This window comes from Strigops habroptila, chromosome 8, assembly GCF_004027225.2.
Source record: "Strigops habroptila isolate Jane chromosome 8, bStrHab1.2.pri, whole genome shotgun sequence".
In the NCBI taxonomy this organism is placed as follows: Eukaryota; Metazoa; Chordata; class Aves; order Psittaciformes; family Psittacidae; genus Strigops; species Strigops habroptila.
This window is the reverse complement of record NC_044284.2, coordinates 36,048,808-36,061,343: the sequence shown is the minus strand read 5'-3', so window position 1 is coordinate 36,061,343 and position 12,536 is coordinate 36,048,808. Positions and strand designations below refer to the sequence as shown.

Here is a 12,536-nt window from a genome sequence, read left to right as displayed (position 1 = left end):
CTGCTGCTATTCAGAAGACTTATGTCACTGAGTATCTTTTCAATGGCCTGATTTTATGTGCTGTTGAATATTCTGTGTTAGGAATTAAATCATGGCTTTGTCATATTAATCCCAAGGAAGAGGCAGCCGTTAGCTGCATGGCTCCAGGAGCTGAAGAGGCATCATGTCATTTCTCAGTTACAATGTGATCTTTGTATTCCCTTCGTCTGTTGGGTGAAAGAAGTCAGCACTAGCCTTTAACCTGCTTTCTTGGTGGAGAAATACGGCACATTGAGGGGACAGAGCAGAAACCCCACCACTTGTGGAAGAGGATGGAATTCTCAGAGGCTGCTTCCTGCTGCTATATAGACTCTGGGTAGCTTGTTAAAAGGAGCAGAAAGCTTGTGCCTCTTTAACCAGAAAAGAATAAGCTTCAAGAATAGAAACAAGACAGAGCCTGTGCCATGGTATGTCTCTGTAGAGGTGTGAAAGCTAACTAGAAAAAAGCTTGCTTGACAAAATGGTGGTGAGTGCAATTCAAACAGTTACATCAAAGATGTCTACAAGAGGCTTAAAAGCAGCAAGCTTCAATTCCAGTTTTCTCCATTATGTTCTGGTTACATCTGACAGCCTATATTTATTTTTTTTTTTTTAATATCTTTGTTATTTCAAACATGGTTTGATATTTATATATTTTTGTATTGTAGTAATCCAGAACAGACTCCAGATTGCTTCATATCATGCAATTGCTCTGAAATCACAGCGTGGAAGCCATGCATATGTGTTTCATTCAAAGTATATTTTTAAAATTACCATACTGTGGTCACTAAAGGTGTCGGCCAGTTTTATATAACACCTTGTATCTAAATACTGCACAGCTTAGAATTGTCTTTTTTAAAAAACATCCGGAATTCATAAATTAGCTTTTCATAAAATGGTTTTGAAATTCTAAAGAAAAGCAAACTTCAACAGAGCCTGCTTTGAATTAGACAAGCTTATGTCAGTGCAGTATGTTTTTGGCAACGAGATTTGTTAAGGGGTTTATTTAAATAAAAAATTAAGATCTTTTTAAATCCTGCCAATGACAAACACTATGCTTGCCTCCTTTACAGCCTAAACTTACAATGGCAAAATGCAGACGAAACGTGGAGAATTTCTTGGAAGCTTGCAGAAGGATTGGAGTGCCTCAGGTATGTATTTCTGCTATCCGGATGTAATGTTTCAGGTGCAGTTTTGTATGATGCTTCAGAAAATAAAACCTTCTTTGAAAGATCAGATGAAAACAAAATTATTAAAAGCTTAGAAGGTTCAGGTGTAAGCTATGTCTTGTGGTATAGATCAGACTTAGCTTGCATTATCTTCCAGAGCTAAATGAAGTCAGATTTAGTTTATCAGAAGTCTTATTCACTTACTGCTGTGCCTCAAATTCATAATAGCTGATTCTAAATGCCTTTAGAATTGCAAGGTATTTCTATAACTACAGTTACATCTTCTCAAGATTAAATATTTGACAGCTTAAAAGTGGGATAAAATTTGGATGATGTTTTGCATGTTTTATTTTTATCCCAAAGTTTTTCATGTTCTTTCAGAATAATTCTCTTTCACGAATGCCTTTACTGTCTTACCAACAAGTCACAGTGTTACTGGCCTTTCTCTGATGGTAGCTATCTCTGCGTAGATCATAATTCTTTTGTTATGTACCAGTGGTAGAATTCTATCTTCTGGTATTCCTTGTCCCCTTCTGCAACTTGGAAGATCTAGGAGGTGGGAACATAAAATAGCCCATCTGACTCCAGTTACCCTGTTTTATGCTATCCTGTCCTTTCCACTTTGTCTTAGCAGCTGTGTCAGCACAAATAACTTTGATACATCATGTTTTTCTTAATTTTTCTTCTAGTGCATTAATTGATTTTGTTTCTTATTGCTCAGCATTTGTTTCTGTTGTAGGTGCTGTTTTCTTTCTTTTGTATTGTGAAAGGGAAAAATAGACCCAGTGGCTCATTTCCCAGTTATTTCTAAAACCACTGTTCTCGAGTCAGTCATGCAGTACTTTTTGGTGTGTTCAGATAATGTCACTTGCAGGCATTTGAACCATGGGGCTTTTAGGATAGCATATTTATCAAATGCCTGGCAATTTCACATGGCTCAGTGGTGAACTGAACGTGGTAGGGAGCTGTAAGTGATCGTTAGTACTTTGAGATCCTGCACTATTTTGGTACCCTGAGAAACTTCAGGCTTTTACTTCCAGCAGAACTGCACAATGTAAATTTATCTGGGCCAAAATTGTTCAATTCCATCCCAGCTTCCCTATTTATAACTCCCTCAAATATGCAGATGTGATTTTTATGGGATTGCCATACAGAGCAGATCACTGAAATGACCCACATTTAAAAACAAACGAAAAAGCCACTCAAGAAAAGGTCCCCTATAGACCCAGCCTGCTACATCTGCTGCACCTACTGTCCAGAACCCTCCTGGCTTTCTCATATTTCTTGCTTTAATGTTGAAGAGTTCAAGGAGAGTGTCTCTGGGGAAGCTTACTGAAATAGCCCCACCTGAACTCTAAAGTTGCTCTCACATGTCTACATTGCATATCTGCTGAGATGTGAATGTAAGATATGTGTATGCAAGAAAGGCCTGACAGCCTAGCATGTTTTTCTTGAAAAGATGCCTGCAGGTATTTCCTTTCATTTAACATCTAATTACAAAAATAAAAGACTTTCTGAAAGTATCAATCTGTGTAGAAATACTAAGAGGAAGACTACTTTTAGAAAATTGTAATTACAGGCTCCGCAGTGGAGCAGCTCTTTATAGAACTTTGCTAGTTAAAGCCCTTGCATCAAAAGAACCACAGATCATTGAACAGAATGATCTGTGCATCTAGATTTCACTGATTTACACTGATTACCTGGGTGAAAGGGAGGGAAAAGATACACAGTGGGAATAGTTGCAGAACACTTAAACTCTAGTTAGTAATAGATATTTCGGCAGGCTACCACATTCAAGCATAAAAAAATCACTTGTCCTACTGTTTTCCTTAACTAAGATACATACGGAGACTTAGCTTTGGTGAGTGCTCAGTGCCAGCAGCATCTCAGAAACCTCCCCTGGAGAAAAATGGTTTTCACTAAGGCATGTGTAAACTGCTGTTTTTAACAACAAAGAATAGTTACATGTTTAAGCCATACAGGTGACAGGCACCTCACCGAACACTAAATACTTGCATTAGGTCTGTTCTTTGCAATGGGAGTCTTGCGGATTCCTTTGTGCAAATTAACCAGCTGTGATACGCGTCTTGACTACGTAGGCTATATCTGAGATGTCTGATAACTGACTGCTTCGTGGATGTTGCTATGGCTAACTGACTGACCTTTTTTTTTCTGTCTGTTTTCCCTTCCTGCTCACACACTCTGGACAGGACAATCTTTGTTCCCCTTCTGACATTCTTCAGCTAAACCTCAGCGTTAAAAGAACAGTTGAGACTCTTCTTTCCCTGGGGACAGATTCAGAAGAATCCAGTCTTGTCTCCCTTTCCATTCAGCTCTGGGGCTTTGTGGTGTTTTACTGTACTCTAATGCTAACACTCTGTATGTTCTATCGCTGGGTCTTTTTTCTCTAGCTGAAGGATAGTGTTGCCGCTTCCTCCCTCTGTCACTCCAGTGCTTGGGAAAGGATTTTGGTTTTTGTCAAGACTGTGTGTATCAAGTGCTTTCTTTCCCACTGATGGGACAGAGGCGACAAGTACAATGTGTGAACACAATGGTGCACCCACATGACCATCTGTGACATAATCCACATTTGTATTTGCTGTGTCATATTTAGCAGGTGACAAGGGAGGAAGTGCTGTCTGTGGGCTAGAGCGAGGCACAGAGGTTAGGACGTGTGGGTGCGTGCTGTAATCTGCCAACAGGTGATGTAGTACTGAGAAAACTGTTGTCAGTTTGTGCCTCAGTTTTCCCACGTGTATAATGGGAATTGCACCCACCCTGGTAAATTGCTTGAGAATTTATCTGATGAAAAATGTTAAAAGAAGGCAAAGTTGTTTTTCTTTCCAACATCAGTGTTCTTGATGAGATCTCACAGTCTTAGGAGACATGGTCTGGTAAGTTTTATCCACAGGACTTTGTAGCTGATGTTTCTTTTTCCTTCCCTTTATCCTGCTTCTGAGAGCATTTGATTTCTTGTATTTGTAGACTGGTGTATTACTCTGAGTCAGGATTTGTTAAATAACTGTCAGTGAATCCTGAGCTACTTGAGCTTCATAACAGATCAAGGAGGAAATTTTCAGAGAAATTGCACTCTTTATTCTGGCACAGAAGGAAAAATCCCTTAAATTCTATCAGATGCCACAGAATGTCATAGCATTTTACTGTGCTCTGGATAAAACTTAAAAACTTCTTGAGTTTCCGCTTGATTGTGGGCAGCCCAACCTGTGCTTGTTCCGTGCTTCTTCCTCCTATCCTGTAATTTTCAGAAACCTTTGCATCATACAGTTGCAGAAATGCAAGTCCCAGTTGCACAATGACTCTTCACTGTTATACAAAACTCAGGTAGTCTTCCATAAAGCTTCAAAGCTTTTCCCTCCCCAGAAAAAGCATCCTGGTGCTTTATTGCTTTAATGTCTCAGGGACACCTCAGAACTTCAGGGCACTCCCCATGTGATGTGTAAAAGACCATGTCTCCTCAGAGTGTAGATTGATTCGGGGAACTCTGTTCAGAGACCGGTGACAGGTAAGTGTTAAATAAAATGGCTTAATGGCAAATGTGTTTTCAGTAAATTTCTGTTACATTTGAAAATACAGTAAATGGCTTGTAAGCCCAGTGTAAATGGTGTTAGCATTCCGACATTAACCTGGCAACAGCTCTGAAGCACAGTTTAAGATACAGAGGAGCTCAGTTGCACTTGTGGTCACTACCAGTAGAAACGTGTTACGTGTACATGGATCACACAAGCGCTTGTAACACGAAGTGAGTATTTAACAAAGAAACAAGTAGAGGAGTTGATGCCCTCTTTCCAAATCACACAAAGTGTTCTGTCTAAGCAAAGCATTTTTGAGCAAAGAGGGGACCTTTGACAGAGGGAGGTTGTTTTAGTTTTAAATGAGCTATTTTTGCACTGCTTACTGGTGTGAACTAAAATGAACTCAGTTCCTATGTTCCTTAACTTCTTCTAATGAACACTGTGATAAAAGCTGCAAGGGGTTTTACACTAACAGTGCCTTCCAGTTTTTAAATTTTGTTTGTCATGACTGACTGTGGTATGGAGTCATTCCAAAGCTTTTCCTCTTACCTGCTTGCATACATAAGAAAAAAGATAAGGCATGTTTGCTCAAGTTTACAAGTATTTTCACAAAAAGCACACTCTTCTCAAAATAACACAAATTGGCTGGAAGAAAAATGTATTTCAGCCTGATCATATGGCTTACTGTGAGAATTTCAGTCTGGGTTCATTTGTTCTCTCTCAGCTCTGAGCTTTGCGGGAGAAGTGCTGGCTGCTGCTGTTTATGCTGAAGGATTTCTATAACATCCAAACTCAGTAAAGGTTCAAAGAGTGGAGAAAGGCAGGTTGCTGTGGAAATAACACATGAAAAATAGTTCTATAGGAAAGATACACTTTGGTTATTTTCTGCAAATAGAGAACTGTTGGACATGTATACTGACTGTTGTGGAGTGAGGATGGCCAGGATGTGCCAAGGACTTACGTAGGATGAGGCTTTAAATACGTCTTAGGCTGAGAATAGCACAATTATTAATAAACACTTTTAAACCTCTCTTGCATTTTGCGTATTACTCTTATTCCTCAGGATGATTTTGGAGGTAACCTGCTAGGCAGGTGTACTTCTGGGAGGTCAATAAGCAGTAGTGGTTCATTGTCTGCTTTAAAGCATGTCTCTCCTCATGTTTTATAGCTAAACAGGACTCCCTCAAAAAGGCAGTGGTGTTCTGGAAGGGAAGCCGTGGTTCCATGTGGTGGTGGGTTCATCACGCTGAGGGAAAGCTTGCTCCCTCTTGAAGTTCATCTCCTTTCGGTTTCATAAGCTGCTGCTATTTCAGTGTGGGCCGAGACAGAACAATCTGCTGTTGCTCACACCTCCCACAGTCCTTTTCAAGTTCTCATTTGTACAGTTTTCTAATAAATTAACACCAGGATTAGCCCAAGGCCACCTTCTTTGAGAGTCAAGTTCATGGCTCTTTAGCCACAAGCAGGAGTTTCATGCCATACCTCTGTGTGTGTGTGTGCTGGCTGTCCATAACATTTCATATTTCAGTCTCCTTTTGCTTAATTTTTTTTTTTTCTTTTCAGTTGAGTGTTTTTCATCCATTTTGTTTTTGTCTTTGTTTTGTTCCCCATTCAGGAGCAATTATGTTTGCCTCTACATATTTTAGAAGAGAAGGGTTTGACACAGGTAGCTGTGACTGTCCAGGCGCTCCTGGAGCTGGCACCCCCAAAGCAGCAGCAACTTCACCACTTGTCTGCTGTGTAAAGACCTCCGGGACCTTTGGGGTTACCTTGGCTAAGCAGAAGGACGTGAAGACTTTACTGCCCATGCAGTGCATCCAAACACCCAGAGCTCTGTTCTAAGGAAACGAGTTCCCATGATTCCTGACAGGAATGTTTTACTTCATTTCTCCATTTTTTTTGGAGATTACAACAGTTTCCAATAACATTTTTATTATCAGTATTTTGCCCCTTATTTAAAAAAAAAAAAACAGAGTTCATTGGGAGGAGGGCAGGGAATTCCTTGCTGACCGAAGACATGGGTGTAGCTTGGAAAGAGATTCCTAGGGGAATTCATTTGTTTAAAAAGGATGTTGCTGCAGTGGGCACATGGGGAAATTTCTTTCCTTCCTCACAGGGTTCAAAGAAAGGGAATTTCTTTGCCTTCAAAGAACAACAGCTATTTCTATTATATATATAAAAAAATTGCCACACAATCTTACCTGCAGTGTTTGATAACAGGGTCGAACCTCCTGCTGCTGTAACTCGCCTTAGCACGTCCTCATTACTTAAAATTTGAAGAAAAAAAAATCTGGTTACTTTTTTTTCTCAAGGGGGAAAAATACTGCATGTTTTCTCTGCAAGAAAACACCTTAGTAAAAGATACTAAATCAGAACTGTTCAAATTGTTAAATCACATGGGCATTCTTGCTGGGTTCACTTTCTGTTTGGGGTTTAGCATGTCTTTATCTGATGATTTTCCCAGCACCTCTGTCCTCTCATCTGCCCTTCTGGCCGTGCAGGGATGCATTTGGTTACTCAGTGGTTTTGTCAAATGATGACTAGTTGTCATCAGGAACCACATCTGTATTTTCACTGCAGTGCAAAGTATCACAGCCTGCTGTGCTAATCCTTGGCAACCCTTTACCAAATGATAGGTTTATTAGGGGCAGGGGCATCCCCTGCAGCCATGTCAGCACTAGTGAGTGTCCCGGCCACTGAGAAATTCATTGTTTTAAGAGCACAGTTACTGAATTTCCACAGCGGGCTGCGTATTGTCAAAACAGTGTCTGTCACAAAAGGTAGCCTCTCTTTGTGGGTTTGACAGGGCTTTAAATAAGCCTTTTATCGTTGGGAGTTTATGTAGAGGGATGCACTGGTTTTACAGAGCTACCATGACTTCCTTCCTTTTTCCTTAATGTGAAAATGGAAATTCAATATACAGGGATGGGAGAGGTAGCCAGCAGGTTTCATGTTTTGCTGGAGAGATGATGCTTGCAAAACAAAGACTAGCTCCGTGTGTTCTGGTCCGAACGCTGAGGCCAAGCTCACAACCACATCAGCTACAGTATTTTCTCCCCCTCCCCCCCAAAAAAAAAGACTTTGCAAAATCTAGTTTTCACCCATGCATTTCCTTTGGTAGGCTTTGGCCCATTTAAGGCATCCCAGAATGTTATGTTACTAATAAATACATGGTGCATGGGGTCTGAAACCAGCTGAGGCACTGAAGGTATTCCATCTGGGAATATGTTTGAAGCAGAATACACCAGGAGGATTTCATAGGGATAAAAGAAGAAGAAATGGGAGCAGGCTGGCTAACGGGCGTTTTTGCAGAAGTAAACCTGCTGTGGGATCACTGCCAAGGACTGGACTTAGCTGGATTTTCCCCCTTTTGATTTGCAGTTTTGTTTCCACTCCATTTTGCTTCATGTATTACTTTCAAGGTCCATTGTGGTGATTGTCGAATCCCTGATTTCACATAAGTATTCCAGTTGCTCCTTACTGGCATCCGTAGATGGTTGATCATGTTGTGAGTGGAGAAGAACACCTGAAGGGTATTTCAAACTGCACAGCTGAAAAGAGAAACCTTTTCACACTGGGTGGGTGCACGGCCCTGAGCCTGGCAAGAAGTGAAAATGCCACGCATAGGAAGAGAGCAGCCCACACAGACACACTTTCCTCCTCAGTTAGATCTTGTATTTCACTTAACGTCACTTGCAAGGAGTGCTGGTAATTCTTAAGGGATTACGTCAAAGTGCCTGAAGTCTCTGCTGTGGTTTGTTGGGTGGAAGATTCTGCCACTCACAAGTAAACAGTACGGACCACAAACGTTCCGTGTATGTTTGTCTGCACAGAATTTGAAAGAGGAGGGCACTGACTTCATCAGAGTTTCCGGCATCAGGTCACTTGTGTTGTTACAGGGCTGAGTTGCTTTTTAATAGCACACCCTTTGTGGGCTGTTTAAACACTCCTGTTTTAAGAAAACCATTCCCTTCATGGAATGGTCACAGTGTGCTCTTCACTCCAGTACAGCTTCCAGCCCTTAGGGGAGGTGAAACCTAACAGAGTTCAGGTTGGCGGAAGTTTGGCATTTCATTAATACTAATCTTTAGGAATTAATGGGGTGGTGGGTTGAGTCCAGACAGCAAGAAAAGGCCATTTCCCTGTGTGCCTAGTGAAGGCAGCTCCTCTTCTGTCCGAGCAGTGTGTGTGCAGCAGCAGAGCTTGGGGCAAGGAGCAGCAGTGGCCTGGCTGGACAGGGGCTGCCTCTGGCATCGGTCACCCAGTTCCCCCTGGCAGTTTCAGTGTATGTGACTGTATCCGTTTGGCGTTAATAATCCTGTGTGTTCATCCTGGCAAACACTAAATCTTGACCAGATGTTTAGGACAAAAATCCAAACCTGAAGTTTCATCGTACAGTTCATTTAATGTGTTATACCAAACCCAACTTCAGTTCTCTTTTGCAAAATGGGTGCGGATTTTTCGGTGTATTTATGTGCAATTTTTGTTGTATCCCATGAAAAGAATATTTTAAAGAGAACATGTATAAAATCCTATTTTGTGTGTTAAAGCAAAGAGGCGATTGTCTTTCTCTGGGGCATTTGTTGGAGGATGTGGGACGAGGAATCCACCTGAGTGTTCTGTGCTTGCTGGTGTTTGCACACTGACTCCCCTGTGCCGCTGACCTTCCTCGAGCCATGTCGAGCGCTGAGCAGCATTTGATGCTCAGCGGGGAGAGCTCGAGGCAGAGCAGTGCAGGCACACGGGAGCCCTGGCAGCAAAACAGCCGGGGTTTGGGTCTCCCTGCTGAAGGGGAGGCTTTTGTAACGGCCCCAGCTCAGCAGCCTGCTTAAAATGAATCAGAGACAGCTTCTTACAGCGGCAAGAATGCCTCTCGTTCTTGGTCGTGATATGATGGCAAATGGTATTTTTATCCTTTTATGCCTATAAATGGTTCTTTGAAAAAATGTTTTAGGAACAGAGGACTTTTAAGGTGAATTTGGACATTAAAAAATGCTTTTGTATAGATATTGTGATGTTTTACAAAATGATCTAATTTTGTTATTTCTGAAAGCAGTGTAAACGTGTAATTAATAGAGTAAAGGATTTTAAAGCTCCATCCCATGCTGTATGTCTGTAAATACATTCCATAATTTCTAAGTCTGTTACATATAAATGTGTCTGAGTATTGTATATTTTACATTGCCTGTATTCTGCCAGTAGTGTGAACTTCTAGCACACCGGTAATATAAAAGGAAACCATGGGTAATTTGAAATAAAGTTTTCAAACTTACAGGAATTACATTATTTCTTCCTGCTGTTTTTCTGTTCCATCATTGAATGTCACATCCTCTGTGTTGGGTGTTTATTCCCCTTCCTCATCCTCACAGGTGCCAGTTAATGGACTTGGTTTGTTCCTCTCATTTTCATAGTTAACTAGGATAGAAAAACTCCGCTATCTTTACACACATTCTGCAGCCACATCAGAAGGTTTTTCTTGGGGATATTTTAACCTTCCCCAGACACTGAGAAGCAGTGATTTTGTTCAGAATCCTTTGCTCCTCCCTCCCCACCCCCTGGGTTTTCTCTTCCTTCTCAAAGTAGAATGTACATTCTGGGTTTGGGGAGTTTGCTGCTGCCGGTGTTGCTGTTCTTGCTGTTCTCATCACTTGCTTGGTTTTATCCTATATTGGGTCTGATCTGTAAAACTTGCACCCAGCTTCGTGCCCCGCAGCATTTGAAGGGTTTGTTTTTACTAGCCAAAATGTCTGCTCCTCTTTTCTTCCCTCCTCATAGCTAGTTTTTATTACTTAGAAAAATAAGTAAAGGCCTAGAAATTGCCAGAGATCCACAAACTTCCCGCTGTGTGCCCCTGTGGTACTGTTCGCTGCTCACCAAGCTGCTGCCTTCATGAGGGCTGCCCAGCTCTCTCCAGGTGTTCATCCTTCCCACTCTTTCCAAAGCCACCTCCTAACCAGCTTCCTGATCTCCAGCCTTTCTTCTCCATTTACCTCCCAGGAACCCAGTTCCTCCAAAGGGCTTGTGATTTCTGGTTTTCCCTGCAAAAAATGTGGATGTGCACTTTGATCCCCTCTCTCCATAGCTGGAGAAAACACGTAGTACTGATCCTGACAGAGTTCCTCAACACTGCCACGCTTTGGGATGCTTCTCTCCGCTCCCACCACCGGATGTGCTCGACCGGTTTACTTGCCCACTGTACAGCTGAGGCACGGAACGCCGCTGTGGTTTCTGCTGAGCAAGGTAAGGCTTATAAGGAGAGCAGCACCTCTGGGACAGGCTGCTGGTGGGAGGAGACCTGAAGGAGCAGGATGGGTGGCAGCCGGGCCACAGTCCCCACACAGGAGCATGCTGTCCTTCCCTGGGAGGTGTGAGGTCAGGTTCAACACCTTCACCCCTTCGCACTACCACTGGTGGCTGGGACACTTGTGTTAGGACTTGAGATTTCAGCACCCCCCACCTTACTGGAATAGCAGACCCTGTTCTATTGTTGGTTTGGGGGTTTTTTGTCACCAGAATTCTGTTTTGCTCTCTGCTGAAAAGCAGTCAGAGCCCAGCAAATGCCATGTTTTAGATTTCAGTTGGTTGTATTACTAATGTGTGCCTAGAGTTTGATATAAGGTCTGCCACCCCTCCACCTATCCGGCTTTTTCCTTTGCTCAAGCCTTCTGTGGAGTTTATTATCAGAGTTCATGCCTTCCACTCAAACAGCTCACCTGTTAACACCCGCCACATATGGAAAATACAAGTCAGCAGTGCATGAGAAAGGAGAGTTAAGATTAGGAATGTAAGTCCCACAGTTGCTCTGAGGCGCTTCCTACAGTGAGATGTGGTGTGGATATGGGTGCAAGCATGGTCCTGGCTCATGATCCCTACTCTTACCAGTGCATGGGGAGCATGGAAAGTGAGCAAAATGGCTTTGGTACCAGTGCTGGGAGGGGAACGTGTGTCTGAAACTTCTGTGCTCCCTTGATGATCCATTCTGCCTGATAGGCACCAGCCCTTTCTCTGCCCTTCACACAGAGCCCTGAGCCAAAGGCGCTCTGCTTATGATTTCAGTCATCTCCACCTTTAGATCTTTTGGCACAGTTCAGCTTGGACATGAGGACGTTTGGATGGGGCCAGCATGGGCTGGTCACAAAGAGCACCGCAGATTTTGTGTGATTTGAGCTCGCTCTCCTGTGAGGGAGTGTCAGACACCAGCCAGCTCAACCGCAGGGCTCATTTTGCTTTGTGCACAGACCTGTGTGTACGATCCTGTGTCAGGAGAAGGGGCTCCCCTCTTGGTTAGAAAAGCAGCACACTGCTCCCCAGCAGCTTCACTTTCTGCCTAGTGCCTCATCTTGCTGTGCACGGATGGCGCCAGGGCAGCTCCTGCAGGCAGTGCAGCCGGCTGTCTTTTTCCGATGTTCCTTCCCTCGGTGGGAAGGCATTTGGAGCTATGCTATGCACTGACATTTTGCAGGACTGCGGGAATGGAAACCTGTGTGCTTTGACTGCCCTTGTGTTTACGCTGCAAGCTGCCAGCGGTTTTTCCCCTGCTGACCTAATGCCGGCTCTGACAGCCTGGAGGGTGCTGCTTGAGTCCAGGTGTGGGTGGCTTGGCCTCCCTGCCTCACTTGGAGCCACAGCAAACACCAGTGCCTCAGTCATGGCCAGTGCTTTGGGGTCTGCAGAGGATGTTCTCAGTGCAGTGTGTCCCATGCAGGCAAGATACTGGGCTGTTAACAGGGTTACCTCCCTCTAGCTGTCTTGTTTCCATACAGCACTTTGGGGGACAGTGCTTCTCACTGCTCTGATGCAAATCCCCTTTCTGCTG

General features: G+C 43.1%; 1 protein-coding gene across 7 annotated transcripts in view; it reads left to right on the top strand.

Annotated features, from left to right (window-relative positions):
- LRCH3 (leucine rich repeats and calponin homology domain containing 3) overlaps positions 1-10,003 on the top strand; it is a 70,900-nt gene extending 60,897 nt beyond the window's left edge. For 5 of the 7 annotated variants that reach the window (XM_032920096.1, XM_030493696.2, XM_030493695.2 and 2 more), the window contains 2 exons: positions 1,092-1,169; positions 3,398-10,003. In XM_032920096.1, coding sequence (XP_032775987.1) covers positions 1,092-1,169; positions 3,398-3,598 — 279 coding nt within the window. In that variant the 3' untranslated portion in view covers positions 3,599-10,003. The remainder of the gene's footprint in view (positions 1-1,091; positions 1,170-3,397) is intronic. The other 2 variants (XM_030493694.2, XM_030493697.2) reach the window with 1 other exon arrangement.
- The last annotated feature ends 2,533 nt before the right edge of the window (positions 10,004-12,536 follow it).